At 31.9% G+C, this 25377-nt stretch overlaps 4 protein-coding genes across 4 annotated transcripts; 2 read left to right on the top strand and 2 right to left on the bottom strand.

The window, feature by feature from the left end:
* Positions 1-651: 651 nt before the first annotated feature.
* On the bottom strand, positions 652-1372 carry TRIADDRAFT_5883 (uncharacterized protein; the record flags this gene model as incomplete). The annotated part of the gene is made up of 4 exons (XM_002111355.1): positions 652-711; positions 842-945; positions 1024-1173; positions 1249-1372. Coding segments are annotated over 4 exons (438 nt in total), but the record flags the coding sequence as incomplete, so codon positions are not given.
* Positions 1373-5034: 3662 nt separating this feature from the next.
* On the top strand, positions 5035-5990 carry TRIADDRAFT_55360 (uncharacterized protein; the record flags this gene model as incomplete). Its single annotated transcript, XM_002111853.1, has 2 exons — positions 5035-5341; positions 5776-5990. 2 exons carry the CDS (start codon positions 5035-5037, stop codon positions 5988-5990), a joined length of 522 nt encoding a protein of 173 aa, XP_002111889.1.
* A 5764-nt stretch (positions 5991-11754) lies between these two features.
* TRIADDRAFT_55359 (uncharacterized protein) lies at positions 11755-14407 on the top strand (the record flags this gene model as incomplete). The annotated part of the gene is made up of 2 exons (XM_002111852.1): positions 11755-12434; positions 12604-14407. The coding sequence occupies 2 exons, from the start codon at positions 11755-11757 to the stop codon at positions 14405-14407; spliced, it is 2484 nt and encodes an 827-aa protein (XP_002111888.1).
* A 3187-nt stretch (positions 14408-17594) lies between these two features.
* On the bottom strand, positions 17595-20830 carry TRIADDRAFT_55358 (uncharacterized protein; the record flags this gene model as incomplete). Its single annotated transcript, XM_002111354.1, has 2 exons — positions 17595-19314; positions 20163-20830. 2 exons carry the CDS (start codon positions 20828-20830, stop codon positions 17595-17597), a joined length of 2388 nt encoding a protein of 795 aa, XP_002111390.1.
* Between the last annotated feature and the right edge of the window lie 4547 nt (positions 20831-25377).

Here is a 25377-nt window from a genome sequence, read left to right as displayed (position 1 = left end):
TATATAAACAACATTTTTTGTCTTATACAAGCATGTTTTCGGTGAGTACATTGAAATATATTTATGTAAGTCGTTAAAATATAGACCTTGTCATTAGATATAAGTTACTGCCAGTAAAGTTGGTTAAAATATATATATAACATTTTCTCGATGAATAAGTTTGTCCAAATATATATATATCGGATCACATCTCTATTAATGCAAACACAATATAGGATTCCTGTAACTGAAATGTAGAGCTGTCATCGCTCACAGTATTCACATATATTTTATAAATTACATACAAAGAGCTAAATATATTAAGCATAAACATGAAAAAGTAGTATTCCTAATTTTATTGAACTTTCAATGGTCTCCTTCAGTTGCAACACAATGTTTATAACATTGTATAGTAAGAGTGATAATTTTTACAGGTATTTGTTAGCATACTAACCTGTATCGCTTAAAAAAATACTTTATTCTAAAACGATATCATCTTGCAATCTTGGAAAAACTCTAATCCTTCTTGGAAAGCGTCAAAATTTATTAGCTATCAGGAATTGACTCTACGGGCAAACTCGGTTTAAACATATCTTTAAGTTCGCTAAGGTTTATGTCATGAGTTCCAACAGTATAATCAAAAGTAACGTTAGGTCGCTTACGGGGAACGTATTTATATTTTTGACATAGCCATTTATGATACCTAACCAGATTGTAGTCTCTGGGAAAGACCTGGATGATAAACATACAAGATATTAACTATGATCAGATGAAAATAATAAGGCCAATTATAAAGTAATATAAATGACAATCTAAATTAATATGACCTCTTACGTCAAAATATTATATTAGCTTACAATACCTTCTTCCACTCATTAACGCAAAAAATTCTGTAAGAATCGTTTCCATATTTACCAATACCAAATAATTCACATGGATAACACCAATCTTTTTTAATATATTCATCTAAAATTTCCATTTTGGCAAATAAAGTTAGTGAAGGCCTCAAAATATACCAATCATGCATTAACGACATAAATCTACCGGAAAATTTAATGATTATTTTGGCTCGATCATGTTGCATGTCCAGAGCAGAGAAATTCTCTGCCATTTCCTTCCAATTAGCATTACTTGCTATTTCTGGAGTGGGATAATGCCCAAAAAATTTCCATAGCAATGGAATAGCTTTTTTTTCTACGACTACAGATAATGCAATAACGTTAAAAGATTCTATTGAAGAGTAATAGCTTGTAAGCTAGCTACTCTTACCTGTTATATTGTGCAGCAATAACGTTGAAATCAATAGTTTCCAAGGGTTATCAAATAACTTTTCCTGAATTAAATTGTACGGAGATTTGGGAGGTATCCATTTGGGTCCTTTAATATGGCGAGGGACACGTTTGCCATTAATAATTTTACGAGGATTTCTAGATTTTGATTTAATCGCTAACTCATCTGATTCAATGACCATTTGACGGCTTCTATTTTTTGGTGATTTCAGGCTACTTATCTTACCAATATTTTCTTCATTTTGAATACTATCTGAATCTTTAGTATCCTTCTTCATTTTCTCTTTAGTCCCGATTTTTTTAACTTTCCCCTTTCCAATTAATTTAGCTGACTTATTCTTGCTCTGTTTTAGCTTAAGATTGGTCAAGGCAATTTCTCGTACATTTTTTGTAATGTTATTATTTCTCTTCGCTATTTTAATCTTTTTTGCGTCTGCATTTCTGCTTACAGATGATTTGCGCTTCATTATATTTTTCCTTTCCAACTTTACGGTCTGTTTGCAATTATTTATGACCTCTGCTTTGACAGTAACCATTTGATCATCATTCTTTATAGCAATATTCCGGCGATTTGAAATTCTACGCAATTGAATAGTTGGAGATTTAACCTGTATAGTGTTATCAAGCTTCGTATTTTTAATACTGCTGCTTTTTGGTATCTTACACAATTGATTTGCACATGTTTTGAATGTTGTTTTATAATCTAAATCGCCAGGTTTTTCAAGCTTTCTTGTATGTTCTTCTTGTAGGACCTTTGCTTTAAAAGTTTTAACTAGCCTTGATCTGTCTCGTAGCCCCAGACTATCTTGACGTGTTTGAGACGGGGCTGCATTGCTGCTTTCAGTGATATTAGTTTCTTCATCAACAGGCATCATTACATGTTTGGCAGTTTTATTATTAATACGTACAGATCCATTATTGGTTGCTAACAAGTTTACTTTCGACTGCCTTAGACGCTGTTTGATTCCGATTACCTTATCAAGCGTATTTACCGGTACCTTATTTATCTTACTGTGTGCAATTACTGGACTTGATTGGCCGATAGGATGTAGTAGCAACTTAGCTGATTTGCGGTTAACAGCTTTACCATCAAACATATTATCTTCCTCTAAAAGTTCCACCATTTGTGTTGTCATACTATGATTCACTACCTTTACATTTCTTATAGAACGTCTTGTACGACTAGCAATGGCTGTTTGCTCATTTACTTCTTCATTAACTGTCGTGTCATTCATTAGCGTTTTTGTCTTTTGCCTATTTTTGGATTGAAGTCTTGCAGAATTTTTGCTCATTTCTACAACAGTAGGTATTCTATCACAAGATGTAGTAGTGTTTCTCTCCAACTTGTCGTTATTATTTTTTGCATTGAAAACTTTACATCTTTCCTTTGCGATAGAAAGGCTACTGCTTCTACGGGTATGAGCATCATTTTCATCCGAATGTGCCTGCTGGCCATTGTTTGCATCTTTAATTTTGTTAATTTTATCGTCGGAAATCATTTGTCTACCGGTAACCCGTTGATAATATGCAAAATCGGAAGGCGTTAAATTTAAATTTTTCCTCTCAACATAACGCCATATTTCGCTCGGGTAGCGAACTTTACATCCATCTGGTCTGTATTAATTCAAATTAGTGGATCATTATGCAAATAGTTTTGTTTTTACGCTTACATTACTGGAAGCATGTACGTAGTTCGATTAATTATTAACTAAGGATAGAAATATGCCAGAAGTAATAATTAATACGTGTATTTTAAAATTGTGCCAAAGTGTACATCATAATTATGGTTGCTATGAAAAAGAATTGTTTGCAATAATTTATTTTATTTATTGTAATCATGGACATTCGTTTGACTAATGCAGTAAACTTGAAATGACGAATCCCAGCTTTGACTGTACTGTACACTACAAACTACAGTACAAGAAGATTATTGTTTGGCTTACGTTATCAAGTAGATATTCCTAGGATTATCTGGTTTACCAGATAGCTTCCAACCTTTGGGCAAACTACTTTTAGGCATTGTCGACGCTTAATTCAAGTCAACTTCCCCACCATCCACTAGATCAAAGAGTAAACGAAGACAAATTAGGCCAGTAATGCCCGTAAAGCTCCGCAAGGTGTTTGCCAATAGTCTTTGATGACTCAAACAATGCAAAACCATGTTCTTTACATTAAGAACGAAATTATCACTATGCAGTATTGATACAATTTGATGACTAGTAAATACTGTATTATTTAGCCAGAATGATGTATCAAATTATGGTGATTCATTGCTTTATTGCGACAATCGCACATACTCTATACGTACTTGGGTACGCATTAACTTAATAAACATTTTAAGCAACTTTTTAGCATCAACCAAGGCTGAGTAGGTCAGACGTTTGCATTTTTGCAGCTCAATTGCCCATTACAATCAAGGTATTGACAGCATGTTATCGAGTAGAGTAGAGTACTTACCGTTTGATGTTGAAGTAATAGCTGATGTACATATGTACAGTGTGCTAAAATAAGTTGACAATTTCTCCAATTTCAATTGGAAAGTGCTACGCAAGCTCGATCTGCATGGAAAAAATTCACCTAAGCTTGATGACTTTCCTTAACACTTTGCAAGCTCACGCCAAGCTCGTCTTGCTTGTTTGCAAGCGAGGGCTGTACAGTGTACAGTATTTGGGCTGATTTTGCCTTACTGTACAGTACGTACTGTGCTGTACGGTACTGTACTATAGTACTGTACATGAGTGTACAGTACCGTCAACTACTGCAAAATTCCAGATGTTCCGTCCGTCTGAGAACCGTACAGTACTAACTCCATCGCTACGGTATAAAAGTTTGATTGATTAGTAATTTTGCTAATCAACTGCAGGATCGATTCAGATTGGCGACATGTTTATATTATATACATGCAAGCTGAGATTAAAATAGCGCAAGAAGACTTGGATGAAGCCCTCAAAGACAGTAAGAAATCTCTTGAAATGAAATCAAAGCGCAAGAATATCAGCGAGAAAATTGTTGCCGGCTCCTATGATCAAATAGGGCGTATCTACGATAATGGTGGCATCTATGATTTGGCTCTATCTATGAATAGTTTTCAAATAATTAATTACAAGCTTTTTCCAGATTTTGAAGTGATGTTAAACAATTTTGCCATAACATTAAACATTGTATTATCAACAACGCTGTCCCGATGTTGCTACCTTGTATAGCAACATGGAAACTACCTATTATAATGACAGCAAATATGATGAGGCTCTTTCTATGCATCTTAATTCACTCAGAATTCGATTGTCAGTCCTTGGTGACAATCATCTCCATGTTGCCGATTCCTATAACAGCGTGCGAATGCTTATGCTAGTCAAGGCAAGCATGGAGAGGTTCTTGCTATGTACAACAAGTCAAAGACAATTCGACTGTCAGTCCTAAGTCACAATCATCCCCATGTTGCCGATTCCTATAGCTACATAGGAAATGTTTATCATAGTCATGGTAGGCATGATGAGGCTCTGAGTATGTTTGCTAAATCGCTCCAAATTCGATTGGCAGTCCTAGGTGATAACCATCCCCAGGTGGTCGGCTCGTATTGCATGATATTATGAAACAATTCGTTGATTCAATACCATTTATGAATAAACCTATTCCTATCCGATGATACGCTATGGCTACCATATTACATAAATCACTGTACGAGTATGATAATATTGATCAAGGTATGAATGAAACTAAGCCACCGATAATCAATCAAATTATAAGTGATAAAATTGATAAAATAATGACGATACAACAAATTAGACAATTAGCTCAAAAATACGAATTAAGAGATATGTTAACGTATTTACACGATTTGGGTGAAATTGTATTCTGTGACAAAGTAGGTGATGAAGGAATTATTGTAACAGACATTAATTGGTTATTATGTATATTTCGCGCAATTATTCAGTTACATGATTGTCAATCTGGAAGTTTAGAAAGACAAGGGAAATATGAGCAAGTTCGTCAAACTGGAAGAATATCGATAGACTATACTGATTATGTTCTTAACTGTAAAGAAATTCATTTAGATATTGATACTAAGAAGAGTATAATTGATTTAATGGAGTTATGATATTGTTTGCGGTATCCGAGATGGAAGTGATAGAGTTACGTGTCAGTATCTCGTTCCGTATTTATTAGAACCTGAAGTTGAGCCATTTGATTTATCGCTATATTATTTGTCAGTTCCGCTACATATTGGATACGAATACGATGAAATTCCGTATATCACAGATGGAATATTTTACTGTCTACGACTACATGATATTATGAAATAATTTGATGAATCGATACCGTTTATGAGTGATCCTATTCCTATACGATGGTACGTTATGGCTACTATACTGCATAAACCAGCACATAATGATGTTAATTAATCTAACAGTCAAACGGACAATAACATCAGGCCATCGTTAATCAATCAAATTATTACTGATAAAAATCGATAAAATAATGACAATACAACAAATTACACGATTAGCTGAAAAATACAGTTTACACGAAAGTGATGAAGAATTAAGAGATATGCTAACGTATTCACACGATTTAGGCGAAATTCTATTTTGTGATAAAGTAGGCGATGGAGGAATTATTGTAACAGACGTCGATTGGTTATTACGTATACTTCGAGATATCGTTCACTTACATGATTGTCCATTCGGAACTATTATGGAAAGACAATATAAATATGAATAAGTTCGTCAGACTGGAAGAATATCGACAGATTATGTTATCGAAGAATTTAAATTAATTTTTGTCTTAATAGACTGAGAAACTAATCATCTCTTAATACAAAATTCGATCGTTACCTATTTCCAAATCCCATATGATCACATAAAAATTGCGCAATCGTTATCAAGTAGCGGGTTATCTTTACAAGTATAATCCAATTTACATCCTAAAATCCTTTATCCGTTAAACTTGAGTAATACGATGGCCTAATAGAATAATAATAATAATCGTTATGACCTATTCGAATCTCTAAAATAACTCGCATTGAAATAAATTGATTTTTTTATTAATCATTTTGATAGCATTTATCTTGGTCTAGTGAAATATTAAATTATGAATACGATAAATTATTACTGACCTGTGAGAAATAAAGCTCTTGATTACATTTAGTTTCATGTGATAGTGTTCTACCAGAGGAAATTTGAATCAACTGAGCAAATGGATTGACGGTTCTTCCTTTCGTGTAAAAAAATGTATATCTATGAATATATCGCAGAATGTTAGGTATAGCAATATCCATTTCGTTGCAATTTTCCATAGGAATATCAAAATAAAATTGTTTGATTGATGACTGTAAAAATTCTTCTTGCTGACGAGATAACTCTTTATTGATAATATCGCGTAGATGATCCACTGATGATCGAATCGAGAAAATGTAACCTTATACGACTTTTTTCCTTCCTGTTCTCTACTAATAAGCTTGAAAATGATATTCATAGTCTGTCCTTCAAATTCGATTACATCTGCATCATTTAAAGCTATCCTTTCAAGATTTTGCTTTATCGCCTCCCGTAAATTAAAAAATCTTTCAGGCAAATCTAGTCTAACACCTTGATACGTTAGGGCAAATCGTATTTCCAATTCTCCATTATCTGATGAAAAATAATCCGTGGCTTCGTGTTCCATCTCTTGCCTCATATTTAGTATATCTTCATAGAGCATGTCCTTCTCTTTAATAAATGAGTTTTAATAATCGTCGCATACAATAAATTAGTGATAAAAATGCTCCTAAATGAGAAGCAAAGAAGTCACTGTGGGTTGCAATAAAAGCAACCGATATAATAAATACTTTAGCAAAGAGTTGTAAAAGTACCCAAATTCCTCCGATTATTATGGTACAGTGTAATACCGATATAATATATATATAATAACTTTCAAGATTACTTTCCAGCAGGTTAGATGATCGCCTCGACAATTACATGCATAGCTTAATCTAAATGTAATGATGTCCGCTTTACGGAATATATAATAAACTAAAGATAATCTATTGATAATAATAAACGGCGATGCAATTATGATTTATTAATAAAAGTGCGCAGGTTTTAAAGATCATTTCAAGACTGTATCTACCGTGTACCAATATCTGAAGAAAATTCTATTTTAAATTTTTGATATGCCAAAATATATGGAAAACAAACTCTTTTTCCGATGCTTTTTATGATCTGATCATACTCAAAATCGATCTTTTGTATATCTAAATCACCATAAAAATTTGGCTTTACTATTATAACGGCTAGGATGTATTTTATAATTAAAATAGTTGTCACGATCTCAAAAATTTCAGGTTAAGCAAAATCATAAAGATATGGCATCGTGGCATAAGGTTTTGATTGTATCCATACAGATAAAATTATGCCAGCCGTTGACAGTATACAGATAAAGATGTGCACTTGCTATGATTTGAACTTGGAAGCTATACCGTTATAATATCTTTTACAGTGTTTACTAACATTTTGTCGATCATCCTCAGATATAATTCGTACAGTGAGCTCTTGAGTGTTATCCGTAGACCCCGTATGACACGTTCTATCCTACAGATTTTGGCGAAAAAAATAATACTGGGATTAGGTATATTTTAGTTTTTTTTGTGGAAAGAATCAATATAATCCTATTAAATCAAATTCTAATTTTATCTATGATCAATAACAGAATTAGATATTCGTATGTAGAAGCTGTAAAAAATTTACCTTATAAAATTATAATTCAGGAATGATTCAGAGTTATTATGTAATGTAAAGTAATTGAAAATTTAACTTTCGTTTAATACAGTAGTTCTAAAGTGCTGCTAAAGAAATTTACTCGTATATTAACTCGATGCAAGGACGAACATTAATCGAATTGGGTAATTCAAAAATTGATTCTATGAAGTACCAAGCGGTAAATCATTGCACGCATTAGAGAATTGGATATATACTTTAAGATATCACCGAGCCGTTGTAGCGATTTATATATTTCATACAGCCCGTATATCTACTCCCATACAGTTTGCAAAACTTGGAGTCATTGGTGGTTTTTGAAATTTAATACAGAAATAGCTACAACCGGATATTATACGATTAAAATCGAATATAAAGGGAATAACCAGTAAACTTTTCGAAACGAGAACATATTATTATTGTAGCTATAGCGATAGCTTCATTTTAATACATAGATGATAGATAATGAATAATAGCAAATAAATTTACTTTGAAATGATCAGTCTAAAAATTATATCTTAATGATATATAATACGCGTAAGCCGTAAATGAGAATAACTTTTCGCGTTATAAAATTGGATATATACTTTTAAAGATGTCACCAAGCCGTTGTAGCTATTTGTATAACTTATGCACTCCGTATCTCTACTCATATCTAGATTGCAAAACTTGGTTACTTTTGAATGTTATATACAGTTCATTAAAAGTTAATGTATACTTTATGCCTTTGCCAATATAGAAATAGCTACAAGCGGATATCATGTGATTAAAAATCAAATATCCGGGGAATAACTAGTAGAGTCTTGTAATCTATAACATAAATACTGATTGATGGAATGACACCGTTGAATACAGAAGCAGTTCTTGAATGATAATGTTTTCTCATCAATGAGTTAACTCCGACCATACTGCGTTACCCTCTAGAAGGTCATTTTTTTTATTTGCAGGGATTGACGGAAATGGTAATAAAATCTGTTTATCAGATAATTACCAGCAATACAGTATATGAAAATCTATATTTACAATACGTATGATTTCATTAGCGGGAAGAAGTACTCTTACAATAATATGCTTTGCCTTGTTTCATTAAGTACGTATTCAATATCTAAAATCGTTTTGCTCATTACACATCGACTTCATCGACACAGAAAAGAGTAAGATAGATTTTAAAAGATTAATATGAAATCGCAATTTTCATCTTTAATAGTGTTTTCTGTATCTATATTAAGTATTCGATTAATTAAAATGTTTAATATAGAGTAAGTAACCCAACATCATTTACACGAGAAAATACCAAAAAAATCGACATCACGCGGTGGAGCTCTTCATTCTTAATAGAACTCCAACCGAGTTCTTCGTTAATTTTATCTTATTTATCCCTTCTATTCTTACCATACACTGTCCAATTAACTCAACTTTAAGCGCGAGAAGAGCGGAAGAATCAAATTATAAAAAATATCTATGCCTAAACAGTCTCTTTTATTTTAATGACGCTTCTCATGAACAATTATCGCTTTTATAATAACATATTTATGTCACTGAACTCGTAGATTAGCTCAATTTATCTTTATCTAAAGATTGTAAATAATCATAAGAATCTATCATAAAATACAGCCTAGCTCCTCTCCATTTTTATACGTAGAAATCTTAAGTAACAATAAAAATTCACAATGAAACGGTCTTTTTATCACTTAATAAACTATTCTTTGCTCTTAAATTGATAAGTCGATCAAGTTTATACATAAATTAGTCACAATAACTGTAAACAGATAAGTATTAAACTGTACTTTATATTCTTAATACCATCTCCTGATATACGAGTACTTATACAGTATCTTGGGATTGATTCTCATTTTCTGCACAATATTAGTAAATCAAAATCAGACTGTTTAAGAAATTAACTACCAAGATTGTCGTCATGTAATCTTCTGTATTCTTGATAGAACTATAGTCAGACCCTTTGTCAACTCGTAAATCATGTAATTGTATTACGCTTTTAGCTTTAGACTAGCGGATTATGTCCAATTATACCCAGAATAAACAAAAAAATGAAGCCATAACAAATTCTGGAAATAAAATAATATATTTTGTCCTTAGTAACAGTAACTAATTAGCTATCACTGTTTTTATTATCGTATCGCAATCTTGGCCATTACTATGGTAGATTACCTCAATTAATTATCGTATGTATAGATCGCAAATAATTACAGAAATCTATTATAATACAACTTGCCTCAATTTTTGGATTATAAATCTGAATCAACTACAAGAGTTTACAGTGAATTTATGCATAAAAGTCGAAAGAACTATCGCAGATCGATGCTAAACTGTACATCGTATTCTTAATAGTCTATTCTGAAATACTGTATCTATCCAGTAGGTTGGTCTAAAGGTCAATGGCATTAATAAATGAGCTCAAATTACGTAAAAAAATTACTACAGAATGCATTTAAAGAAAGAATACAAAATTTTAGCTGGAGAACTGCATACTTTGATCTTATTAGCGCCTTCTCCTTCGCCATCGTCCCTTTACCATAGCAGTAGCAGCTTAGCGCAATTTCTATATGTAAAGAGTGCCAATAACTCGCAAATCTATAACGAAACTTTTTTTCTGCATTAATAGTAATGATGTTCCATTACCTTTAACTGCCTCTATTAAGTGATTATAATATTGTATCAAAGCTATATTTTATTGAACTGTTTTCTCTCTACTACAATTAAAGTCTGGATGCTAATATATTTTCATTGTCTTTCATATATATAGCATTATCTTTTAGCTAATAATTGGATAGATGGAATGTAGTTGACTCATTATTTACATTAAAACATTTTTTTAGTATGATTTGTTTTGTTCTTCTGTTGTAGTATGGGAGGGGTAGAATAGAATAACCCGGACATTATAAAAACGCCATTACACGAGGAACAGACTAATTCTGTGTTCAGTTTCCGGTCTAAAAGTGATTAATTGACATATCTTTACAATTAACACATTTTATCCCATCGACAACTACCTTTATATTAAGATCCAGAACATTGAATGTTCTTTCTCCGTGATAAAATTTTCACGACTACTACGGTAAGTAGAGTATGAAATTATTCCTTTTTCGTAACCCAGCATGATTTTTTTGTGTTCTAGCAATTTTTACATCATGACATCAAGTCTAGACGTAGTAAAATGTTTACTAATCGCTTATTCCTTTAACAGCAGGTTGTTAATTTTGATGTGGAATTTAACTTGACTATATCAGCGTCACTTTGAGCATAAAATTCATCCAATTTCGATTGGACTTGGCTTCATAAATCGAAAGGATCAAGAAAAATATTCGAAATAACCTTACAATTAAGATATTTTATCCCATCTACAACTGCGTTTTATGTTGAAATCCGGAGCATTGAACTTATGCATCTTCTTCTCTCCGTGATAAATTTCCACCATTACTAGAGTAAGTAGAGCATGAAATCATTCCTTTTTACAGCTCAGCAAGATTTTTTCTGTATTCTAGTAATCTTTACATCATGATATGATGTATAGACTTAGTAAATAATGTTAATTAATTCGCTTATTCCTTCTACAGCAGGTTGTTAATATTCGTGTCGAGTTCAACTTGACTACATAAACGTCGCTTTGAGCATAAAATCAATCGAATTCTTATTGGCTCTGGCTTCTTAAATCGAAAGGAACAAGAAAAATACTTTAATTCTCGAAGGAGATCGTCATTGAATCATCTAATTGTAAAATTAACGGTTTTGTCATGGCCAAGTTAACAAAGATCAATCACGCTACTTTGATTTTATATCTGTCGCTTGCCGTTATCCTGAGGGGCCATTATGGCCATGCTATCACAGGAAGAAACCCTTGTACTCATCAATGTTCACTATCTGTTCGACAATCAGATTATCAAGTATTAAAAACGAAGATAGATCAGAATATCGCTCGTGTAATTTATTTTCAAGTTAACGAAAGTTACTCCGATAGTAAAACGACTTATGCTTGGAGTCGTCCTAATTTTGGTGAAATCTTGTTGTCGTTACCAGCTGATTTTCACTTGATCAATCTATACTTGCCGGCAGTTTTTCAAGATTATATTCGTGTTTATCCCGTTGAAAAACCAAATCGTTGCATGTCATTACTAAATGATCAATGTAAACGCCTGTTATTTCGAAATTATATAATTGATTTACCAAATAATGGCCGTTCCTGTCCTAATGACGAAAAATGCAATGTTGTCTGCTCTCGTCAATACGATCTTGCTAGTAGTCTTGATAAAATTAATTTACAATGCTGCTGGAAAATTTCTAATGAGACAAAATGTTCAACAACGGATAAAGCATCCACTTATATCATTGCATTTCGTTATATATCACTCCTCGTTAGCTGTGCTTTAGGCGCAAGCCTTGTCAAATGGACACTAAAAGCTACCCCGGCGTTAAGGTTCGATGTTTTACTACTCTATTTTAAGAAGTAACTTATATATTAAAAAAACAGTACTGTAAAATCAAAATAATAGTTAACTTAAAGAAACGGTAACGCAGAAAATCCTTTGATCATGCATTTGATAATGAAGAAATAAACTATTTTATACTGTTTTATTTTATTTTAGGAAAAACGATACAGGCGGAGAATCAACCGCAATGGATCTCCGAATCATTACTGATTATCGCTCTGAAAGTATCGGCTATCGATTTAAACGTTTCCTACTGGAATATTTTATAACCAAGAGAATTTGGTTACGTATGATTGGTGTTTTCTTAGTTAGCATGACAGGATTAGCAGTTTCAGTATGGTTCCAATTACATGCTAACTATTTCTTAATTTATCCTAATTTACGCGGATCTATCATTTTACCATCGCAAACGTTTTATATCTTTTGCGCTATTGCTGCAATTTATGGGTCTGCAACATTATATATCGTGATTGCTATCATTTTTCGCTATGGTAATGAAGAATATGAACGATTATTTATCAATAAAGTCGAAGCAATCTTTATCTACAGTGAATCGCAGTTAAATCGCCGTTTTATAAAATATATTGCTCGATGGTGGTTTCATTTTCGTCAATTATTTGCTTGTCGATATTTTGGCCGCAGCTGTTGGCTCTCCTTGACCATGTTGTTGGAAATTATTCTGTCTATACCATTTTTCTTAATTAATAAAATGTCACTTTATTATTACGTTTTTAAGAAATCAGAAATTATCGCTACCAGATTATGCAGTAAAGGTTACGCTAATCCTAGCTTTCGGGAAACCATTTTTCGACCGACGATTTATATTGCTACCTTAATCTTTTATGCTTGCAGTGTTGTCTTTCTATGGATAACTTATCAAGTTATTGTGCGTATGATAATTACATCGGCAGCATTTGTTATGGCTAATGGTACTTATTTTACCTCTTATATTGGCATCTTTATGCCGTTTATTTATTTTTTAACACAAGTATTGAACAGCTATGCTGAAGAGAAGTTGTCCATAATAACAGATATTTTAAAAGTAAGAGAACAAGTCGAAGCAGAAGGTCAAAAATTTCAAACTAAATTATACGGCAAACTAGCTATTTACTTACATATTAATGAAGATTTATCGATGGAACTTGATTTACCTAAAATTTTATTACCGTTAAGGGGAGAATTTGAAGACATTTTTAAGCAATTAGTCTCCTTATATACATGTGAATTAAAAAGTGAAGAAACTCAAGTTATTCTGTATTATAATATAAAAAACTATCAACAAAACAAAATTGTATTTTCCGAATATTCTTTCTTTTTGTCCAAGTTAAACGATCAAATTGTAGAGATATTGCTATCAGAAGAAGCGCGTCAGAATTCATTGATTCCAATCTATTACGAAGATCACGATATCCAAACCAGAAAACTTCAAATTGCTATACCTATGGATCTCTACAAGTATTTATCCTATCATTTGCCTAAATTATCTACTAGCCCATGGCAATTAGTATTAAGGATAACCATTATAACGGTAGTTGGAGCTATATTTTATTTAGCTGCTGCTTCTTTTAACAGCTTAGAAAGATTGAATTCACTAGGCGATGCGGTATCTGTCTTTGTCCTAACTTATGCTACCATGTTTTTGGGCTTAAAATATATTGCTGAAGATGTTAAATCAGAAAAACGACAAGAAGCCATTAAAAACTATGCCATAAAGTATATGAAAGGTTATACATTCTTCTATTCAAGAGGAATAAGCTATAATCATTGCGCTCAATTGTCTGAAATTATATGTTCATCCGATGATCAAGATATTCGTCTTCGAGCTAACAGTACTTCCAGAAAGAATCGCCGATTGACTGTCGTGGCAAAAAAACTAGGCCTCAATGATAATCTAAATGATGAGAAATTTCTCTTCCCAATTACAACTATGTCAATGCAAAGCAATCATACAGAAGTATAAAATGGATTATGTGATATAAACTAAGACCTCTTCTAGTAGAAGTCTATGGAAACTTCATCTCTAATAACTTATTATAGTTAATAAGATTCATATCGGTGATGGAACTGTACGTATTTCTTTGTATGCGTAATCCGCAATTTCAAATTTGTTAAAATTAGTTTACAACATACACAAGTATTAGCATTTATTCTTATATTCTGTTTGATTACTTGTGACATATTAGAAATGCCTGTATACCTTTGCAAAGAAATAGAGGCTAAATTTTTTCCTTCTTAATATGTTATGGTATAATATGAAAGCAATGATATGCCTATATACCGCGTATACGCTATACCTAATATTCTTATTAACCGTACTACACTATAATTGGAACTGCTATTAATTGTGTTATTATCATAAACTAAATGATAAATTATCGTCCTATAAAATAGTAATATGGCTATATAAATATTATTTATACCTTACCACTTTGGAGTATGAGTTAGACACTAGGATTCTAAATTAACTTATTTAGCTCGATGAATAACTAAATTAAGCATTTGATATTTTTTCTTTGCAATAAGAAAAAACTGTAATATTCCGTTATAAATCTATCGCATATGTAAATTTTAATCTACCCTAAATCTAACCTTGTATTGAATTATCCGTATATTTTAGCTAAATATTAAATAAATATTCCTGTTAACACAGTATTATAAACCTATCACGACTTAGTAGTATCTAACTATTTTCGATCGTAATCTCCTTAAACGCTATACTAATTCTAAAAATTGAACAAGATTTACTAGCATATAAACGAATAACATTAAGAATAGAATTGAATTTGATAAGATACTAGCAGAACCTGCATACCCAGCTATGCATAAATTATACTGTATATAAAGAAGTTCGGTTTGATAATTTAACATACTATATAATACGTATCAATATCTCACACGATATTACAGATAATAATGTACCGGTTACAACGATAATATAATCTCACAGTTCATAATTAGTACACGGATTGTCATTTGGTAATATATTTATCTTACGCTAATCCTAACCCTTATGTAATTTCACAAATGATTGCGATCTAACTAGGGCTATAGCTATCGTTTCTGAATTACCCACTAATAGCTCTCTACTATTCTAATAACGCATGAATATAATATCTTTGACCCCGCTATATATTTTCTCTAGTCCTTGGTTGCTCATCTGCTATTATTTATGCGATATGTTCTGGTATGATGTGCAATACCGGTCATCGAACTGTTTTCTGAATTTAACTATTACTTACTATGAGTCAATACCCAATACCGCATTCAAGCTTTATTATAAGTTAGCATATGTATATGTTTCAATAATGGGCTAGTTAGACTTCATCAGTTTGCAATGATAATATAATTGATATTAATAACGTTGTATTCACCAGAATGAAAACTTGCTACCGACTCTTCAACCTAGAGAGACATTTTACATCAAAAACTATGTTCTATTATAAAAGAGGATCAAAGTTTTGTGAACTTCAACAATAAAATTTGCATGTAGGCAAATAAAATGCAGAATTTTAACCAATTTTGGCAAATAAATTAGATATATTAATCGACTTTACCTAAAGATTACAAGTCTTGATGCAGTTTAATTTCTTTATTATTGACTATTTACTCGACACAACGTAAAGATTCTGCTTTTGTTTATAGTTTAGCAATTAGACCTGCTTATAGATATCATGCAAACGTAAAAGTAAATTTTTTTATTGGACGCTTAGCTAAACACCTATTAAAGTTAATAGCCAAAATTAGGACCTTATCGAATTCCGCAATATAGATTGCTTGTTAAAATCACCAATATTCAGAGTGATCATCATGAGACTTATGGTGCTCTGGGGAAAATGTAATCATGATACGAACCACTTTGGATTCAAAATTGGCAATAGAATTTTGGTTACCTAGTTTTAATTAATTACACAATAAATGTCTAGGCGAAGAAGAGACTCAACAGCTAATGATCGCATGTTTTATAATTCAATATGGCGATTCTTTCACTTAGGCTTTCCAATGATCATGAGAGTTCCCAGTATAGGTCTAAATATAAGTCAGGAGATGTTTGTCATTATCCATGATTGCGTTAGTACAAGCTACTATCGCATGATTCATAATCCAATATGGAGACTCTCACACTTCGGTCTTCCGATGATCATGATAGTTCCAATGTAGGTCTAAAAATTAAACTAGGAGATATTCGCTATCATCCATGAATGTGTTACCATAAGCCAATAGCAACCGTCCAACAATAATATTAAAGGTAAAATGATTACTAATTTGCAAAGAAAGATCCAAAGCTCACTCACAGGCCAAAGAATAGCAATTAAGTTAATAAGTTAGAACTAAGAGTGACTGATTAATGTTCATAGACTACGCACTGGCGACATTTTTACAATAATAAAGTCTTAATAAAGAAGTACATTAAATAAATTAGTTATCTTTTGATATACTTTGAGCAAAGGAAAACTTAGTATATCATAAATTAGTGACAAAAGAAACATTACGACACAGAACTAATCCCCATGTTTGATACGACCATTAAGTGTTAGCTTATAATCAAAGATTAAAATAGAAACGAATAAGTTAACTATCATCTAACATAGATAGGCATAATGAATATGATAAAGTGGTCTCTTTATACTTTATCTTAACAAAAAATAACCTATTGAGAGCAGTAAATAGATCCATTGGCTACTTTATATTCATGAAGCTCAATGATAAATTCTTTGTCGTTCCTGTCTTTCTTCCTTATAAGAATAAGTTCAACATTTATTTCTTATAAATATTGAGTATATAAGTTACGAAGGCAAGATTGGATAGATAGTTAAGCTTCTTGCAATAGAGCTGAGATCAAGTAGTAATCTACACACAGGAGAGTATAATATGTATTCAGCTATTATTGTTACGATATATCCTGAGAATAGGATATGATAACATATTTAATTGGGCAGTTTCGTTAAGAAAACTATTAGCGACACGATTAAATATCGAGTAATAATTCTAACTCTTACACACCTTTATTATGGTCAAAGAATGTAATGAATTAGCTTGGAAGCCTTTACTTATTATAAACTGACTGTTTATGACATTTCTAACCCCTAAGATTGATTTGTAATAAGAAATGAAGTTATCCATAACACTTAGAAAATATTAAACCATTTCTATGCGACATCGGATGAGGACTCTTTGGATTTCTTCAATAATTTATACCAATGCGATGATTGATATAACTGTGTACAAGGATTAAAAGTATTGCCTCGAGTGTAGAAAAATCGATAACCACAAATGTAATCAAGGATATGCTTTTTAACTAACATGCGTCTCTTATGCTCTTCAATACCACCACTAGCGACATAACTCATACTAGCAACCATCGTTATATAAGATAATATAGTGCCCGATAAAGCATCACTTAATGCATTAATTCGATCGATATTATAGAAAGAAGCCACAGCCAAAACAAAGCATACACCAATTAAAGCAATGGTCAGAATTCGGCCAAACATTTGCCACGAACTAGTCGATATCTTGGGTGCCTGATAGGCAATATAATTATAAATTTCCATGGGTACACCGACATCACCTTCATTAGTAAACTCATCTTTAATATCGTAATAAACTTGAATCAGTTGTTCTTGTAATTCTGCCTTATTCTGTTGGCTTAATTCTTCATTAATTTTTAAACGTAAATCATGTAAATAACTATTAAATCGAGAGAATACAATATCGTAATTTTTATGACCTTCATCATCGGCTTTAGATAGCTTATATATAACAATGATAGTTTGTTCTTCAAAGCGTAAATCGGTATCATATTCGTAGGTTAACAATTCCATTTTTTGAGTAATGAAATCTCGTAAATTTTCTAGCCTTACTGGTAGATCGACTTGAACTCCTTTATCGCTAACAATAAAGCGGATATCAAATTTTCCTTCGTCACTGGATAAAAACTCGTCGATTTCATTTTCTACATCTTCTCGCACTTCAAATATAATTTGAGATAGAGTCATTTTTTCTGCGGAATAGGACTCAAATACTTGCTTGATAAAATAAATAAAGGGGAAACCGATGGCTAAGTAAGATGAGAAAAAATTACTATGCGACATTATAAATGCAGTTGATGTAATTAAAATTCGAACGAAAACTTGTATGGAAGCCCATATTCCAATCACAGAAATGACACAATATCCAACGGATATAATATATATAATTGCCTTTAATAGCGCCTTAGGATGACTTAGTTTATATCCGCTACAATGAAATCGATCACATAGTATACAAGTAAAAATATCAGCTTTTCGAAAGGCATAATATTGTAGCGATAGTTTGTCAATAAGAGCAAAGGGGCTACATAGAATGGCTATAATAAGCGTGGAAACTATTTTCCACCATAGATGAAGATCAAAAATATTTCCAGTTACCAAATGGGCTATGTAACTAAATAATTTATCCATATACCATAATAATCGAAAAGCATACTCTTTTTCTGAATATTTAATGACACTTTGATTCTTGTACCGAAGAGAATTTTCAAATTCTTTTTTACCGCAGTGGAATATCGGCAAAATAATAATAATTGTCAATAAAGCATAAACACCAGCGAAAGTAAGAAATGATAGAACAATAGGCCAGGGGAAAGGTGTATCATATATGGTAGGGTAGGGCACTAAAAAGTATGGGAAAGTCTGTACCCAAACTGATATTCCACAACCGACTATAACTAGAACAAACAGATCCAGACATCGTAGCCATAAAGTTGAAGAAATTACTGATCCATGTAACAACCGTTTAAAGCCTTCACCAGAATCTTCAGATTTATAATTGGATACAAGTCGCACATCAATATAATCGTACCCTTTTGGTGTTTCAATTTGATGAGTCCTATAAACAGCGGATTAAAAACATAAGAATTTTTTAGCTGTAATAGCACTAGGCCAGAATAACAGTCTTATGTATGCGGTAATTTTCGTTAGCCGAGTATATTTATCGATATCCTATATTTTGTAAATATAGTTGCTTTCCATCACTATCTTAGTGAGATACTGTTGTCTTGCTAGAAGTTTAACTTTAACATTTTAACTTAATTTCTACTATGGGTTGTATAGTTATATAGATTTGTAAGTAGATAAGTAAATGTACGCTACCCATATGTCTTCTCAATTTATTCTGCAAACCTCTATAATCTATTAGCCAATAGCAGTAGGTTTACTATTTGAGTATGAACATAGTAACTGACACATTTATAGTGAATGGTGATGATTTCATCGACTTTACAGTGCTTTAAGTAGATCGAAATAGAATCGGTGTCTTATCAATTTATTCATTGTATCTGGCTATTTATATGGAATAGAGGATAGAAAATTGAAAGCCTAAAATCTCATTAAAATACTCTAAAAATCTACAACTTTGTTTATGTAAGGTACTCACGACTAATTTGGGTGATTAATCGTTTGAATCTATTCACTGATAGATTTTTAAATTATTCACTATTTTGCGTCTATAGCTGTTGCTAACTCGCTTATTGCAGCCTTTGCCTTTTTTACTTGTAGTACTTACAACTACTGCCCTTAGTCGACAAAGTATGTTTTATACAACGCTTTTTAATATAGCTTTTGCGTTATTTTTACATGCATGCTAAAGTACAATATGGTATAATATTTCCTTTCTTACATTAGCTAAGTATGAATATAGAGAAGCAATTATAGCTAGATAGTTTAAAATAGGCTTACGCTTCAATTTCTGGTACATCTCGAAGTAACCATTTGATCAAAGCAGCTGACAACATTATACTTAAGACGATAGAGACGTAACGGAAGGCTATGATTGATGATGAAGTCTTGTAAGGGATTCGACAGACTTCGGTAAAGTTAACCATCCGGCAACATGAGAATGTAATATCGTCAAGTGGTGTCGAAGGATCAATAATTCGTTTGCATATAGTTTCGCAGTTGCTACCGATACAATTTAAATTAATATGAGCAAATTTCCTCAATGCCGTAAAGACAAGTGTATCACGAACTTCATCAGGTAAATCGGAGAAACAATTGTTCGGTTTTTCAGCCATAACCAATGTCATTCTATTAAAGAAAAAATAAGGCAGAAAAGCTGACATAACTGTAAAATCGACAGGTAGAATCATTAAGCTTTGGCCAAAATCAAGCTTGATCCATGCTAATTTAACATTTTCGTCTGGAGGGTATAGAGGTTGGTTAGATGCATTAACTACATCAAGGTACATCACTTTCGTTGAAGAATGCGTTGTTATAGCTTGAAAATTCTTGTATAGATGACTTGGAATGGATAATTGGCATTGCTCAGAATAGTACTGATAATTAACGTTAGCACTGCTAGAGAAGATACAGCAGCTAGCAATGCAAATTATTAGCAAGATTTTCATTTTGGTTAATGTTGAACTTCAGAATATTCTCACAATCACAATCGTAGGCCTAATTTTCACGATAAAAAATGATGGTACTAATTACTAATACGTATATTTATTGCTATGTAAAAGGAAAACTACCGCGCCTTAAAAGGAATAGACTATTTGTTTACTATAAGACCGGTATGGTAGTTTAAATAATCTTTATCATCAGCATCTTTATCGTCATTATTCTGTGGGTAGAAGCAACGAAACCATATGGCATTATACCGCCTCTTTCTACTAGATATGAAGTAAAGTGGAATGCGTATACTGTACCTTGAATAAAGTCGAATTAATTTTGTTTATTCTTGTGAGCGTACTATAAACCAACATTTAACAGACATACCACTGTTCATCCCCGACAGCAATTAATATCAATATTCTTAACAGAAAACAAAATCACGATGAACGATGTTAGTACCTAGGTGCTCATAGAAAATTCCTTTCACATCAATTCTAATTCGTACCATCTACGGTCACTTAATACCCTTACAGGTAAATTAGATTATGGTATTTAAAGTAACAATTTTTCGCATGAAAAATAATAAGAATGCATCGAAATGAATTATCATATTTGATTAATTCATAATGGTAGCAAATACTAGGGTACCTGAATTAGATTATATCTTTTTAATTCAATACTTGCCTTTTATATCGTACTATTAGCCTGCCTAAATTACGAGTGATCTTTTTTCATACTGCGCAATCTAATTTAATTTAATTACACTAATAGGTTTCAGAAGTACTAGTGTATAACTAAGGATAGATTTAGTTTGTTGCTCTTAGTCATATTAGTAATAAGCTTGATGTTAAAACGTTTCTTGTGTTTACTATTAACAATGGCATGCTCGAATATTATTCATGAATATAATCAAAAATGTTTATTTAACTTAAAATGGCAATACAAGACTTGTAAATTGCTAATTTGTTCCTGTCCAATTCATTTTTATTGTTTATAAATAGTAAAATATTGTTCTTATGAAATAGAATTAATATCACCAGAAGCTATTAGGCAGCAATAGGGCCTTATAGAAGAAAATAGCTCAGCCAATGCCGTTAATACAGCTTAAAATAGCGACAATCTTACTTTTCACGCCTACTGTATTAATTTTGTCTATGCATACCTTGCTATCTTTCTGATTTCAAATACTTTTAGAATAATTTAGAATAATACCATCTACAGTATTAAAAAAATGTAATGAAAGCAATTAAATAATTTTTACTTAGATTTATTTTATTGGAATATCTCATTTCTCGATCTAGGGTCCTTTATATTACTGGTATCTTCTAGTAAATTGATTGTCTTGGTCTTTTAGATTCCCTGGAATATTAAAGTGTATAATTTATAATCAATCATCCCTACGGATTTGTATATTGCAATTTCATTTAATTCTTATTCTAGTGTAAATACATTCGCATATGAGAAAAACAATAAATAATTACAATTGCACTCTAAAAGAATTTCTTGGCTTAGCCCTATTTCTAGAAGTAATCGTATTTTATACAGTTATTTTATTCTATATTGCCAACTATAGCGAAATAACGGTGTGATAACTTTCTTCTGATAATTTTGCGCCTTATAAATTCAGATATAGGAAGAATATGTTGATATCACTCAGCTCTGAAAATACTGATCTTCATACATAAATATAATATATCTGTCAACATATCTATAATATTGTAGTTCTGACAATCTTATAAATATAATTTACATCGAATCTGAAATAAGCTATCAATCATGATGCTTAAAAAATCCTATTTTATACCCGAAGTGAGCAAATACCGATTTATATTGAATCCAACAATATGTTGACTGAAATGTGATCAATCGCTGCTTAAGATATTGCTGACACTTTAATCAGTACCTTGATCAACTATTATGTCCTGAAGTATTAGCCTTAATGTTTAACATTAGCAACTCGTGTGGATATCGTATTGAAGTCGCAATAAATTGATAAGTATGTAAGAAATTTCCTATTTCCAGTTATAACTTTATGAAGAAATCCTTAAACGAGTCAACATAGAATTTCTAATCTACTGTAGAACTTTTCAGTCAATAATTTAATCAATTAAGTAGACACTACAACACTAGATTTTTTACCAGTCTTTATATCAATTCCAAAACAAGCAGCCTGTATTATCTATTTATTCAATCTAATTCAGACTGCAGATCTAGTGATAATGTGCAGGAAATAGCTTCCACTGACTGCATAATAAACTTTGAACCTATAAATAGTAAGATATTGATCACGACGGGCCAAATAGTGCCAAAGATAGTGCAATTAGAATTAATAATAGTAAAAGTTAAATTGGTGGTTAGTATAAAATTATTACTAAAAGCCTAGGTATAGAAATAAGGCAGTGTCACGGTACCTTTTTGCCGTGATGAGTTAGAAGTGTTATGGTGTTTGTTATAGATAGAAATTGAAGTGTTATGGTGTTTGTTATTGATGGAAATTGATGTGTTATGATGTTTGTTAGTAAGGTGTTTTGATGATCAACTGTCCTTAGTTATTTTGTATGTATTCGAATAGGAGGATAGACTAGATAAATATAAATCTTGATGATGTGCAACCTTTGTGTTAGAGAGTTGTTTATGCTGACACGATTTGTAGTCGTGTTGTAAGATTATTACTGGATAGGAGGTTATGGTTGTGAGATCTCCTACGTGAGATTAATGTAAATAGTAAATATCTTAGAAAGTATATAAAGGCTAACTATGATGCCATGTGGACGAGGAGAAAGGCATAGAAAAGAATAAACTGTAGTGATAGTTATCTGTTCAAAAGCCTACGCTCAACTACTTGTGTAATCGAGTAACCTAGTGACGGTCAAAGAAGTGTAGTCCCACACCCGAGAAGTTAGTGTTCTAATAGGAAGCGTAGTTCCAGTAGCACTTGTTCAGTGTCGGGATTGTACCGTACTTAGCTAAGTTTTACACGATAAGTAGAGATCCTGTGTCACAAAAACGTAGTTGTGACAGGCAGATAGAAGGTAATTTTATCAGGTCTTGACAGCGTGAAGAAAATTTAATCTGCGTTTTAGTTATGCTTTAGACTACGTTAACTTGAGACCTCAATCGCTATATTTCAACTATGATATAACTATTTTACTTAAGAAACTACATTTATTCGTTGTAGACTGGGGTAAGCTTACCGTGAAAGTAGCAGACCCAGGGAAAGAATTAATTTTTTATATAACGAGAAGTTATCAACGTCACACTACATAAATGCAACAAATATTACTGCCTAATCTACAATAATTAATTGTATCTTCCTGTTTAGATCTTGTTTAGATGATTCTGATTAAAACTTATTTTGATGGTATTCGATTCTGTACACCTTCCCAGACGCTGTCACGGTATATATTGTGATCTAACTTAGTCAGACTTTGCCTTCATGAAGTTATAGCTATGCTATAAACACATATTTCATCAAGCGGTGGATGAGACACACTAAAATACTCGTGTTAACCTAAACCTTTAAGTTCGATAATTCTTCTTTTACCTTGAAGTGAAGTAGCGTGAACTGCTATCTATTACATGTAAACATGGATAGTCCTTAAAAATGGACTAACACGTATTATTAATATAGTTAACTACACTAAGATTGCAAGAAAAGAGTTCGACATTTACTGTTGGAATCTACAGCAGGTATACCCTAAACAGGGAGTGATAGGTATTTTTCAGAGCTTATCTACAACATTAAGCTGAATGGTCAGCGCAGATTATAACCTTGACTATCGAATCTACTCTTTCTAATTTGATTGATGATAACTACAAGACTTAAATAGTTACTAATAAATGACAAGCTCGGATGTAAATCAACCTTATGTGATTTTATGCTGTAGTAATTGTCCTTTACAATAAAAAAATTCTGCAAACTGCAATATTGTGTTGAAACGTTGCTTTATTTTAGCAATAAATACGATTTTTATATGATTGAAATGATATTATGAATGAAATAATTACTATTTCATTCTAATATAGGTCATATCGATGTTACTATATTGAAAGTAGCCGTATAATATCCACACTTTACTATTTAAATGAAATATTCTATCCGTTTGAATAAGCAAACTTATATTGTGATTGCAAGCTTATCAACTGTAATACAATTAATTTATAAATCTACATTGTGCTCGTTCCTTTGTTGACATCTACGATCGGAAAAGAAGATGTAGCTATTTAATAAACTATCTTCAATTTCAAAATACTAGCTGCTATAACGAGATTGCTACATAATAGGATGCTTTGAATTACAGAATGAAATCTGAAAGTGTTTGCAATTATGAAACGCTTCTTATGTGATTTACGATACGTTCTTGTCAAGTGTTTATAGAATTAATATTGTATCATTAATAAATTCACCATATCACACACTATCACGTAGCTAAAATAACACTAAACAATTTTCATTCTATTGGAATGGCTATCCGTATATCCAAATGCACTACAAAAGTTTCATTCCTTTTCCCCAAATTTCATGTATAGCTTTTCCATAATTACATAATTTACGACAGAT

This window comes from Trichoplax adhaerens, genomic scaffold, assembly GCF_000150275.1.
Source record: "Trichoplax adhaerens TRIADscaffold_4 genomic scaffold, whole genome shotgun sequence".
Lineage (NCBI taxonomy): Eukaryota > Metazoa > Placozoa > Uniplacotomia > Trichoplacea > Trichoplacidae > Trichoplax > Trichoplax adhaerens.
The sequence above is the reverse complement of the archived record's forward strand: the minus strand, read 5'-3'. Positions and strand labels throughout refer to the sequence as shown.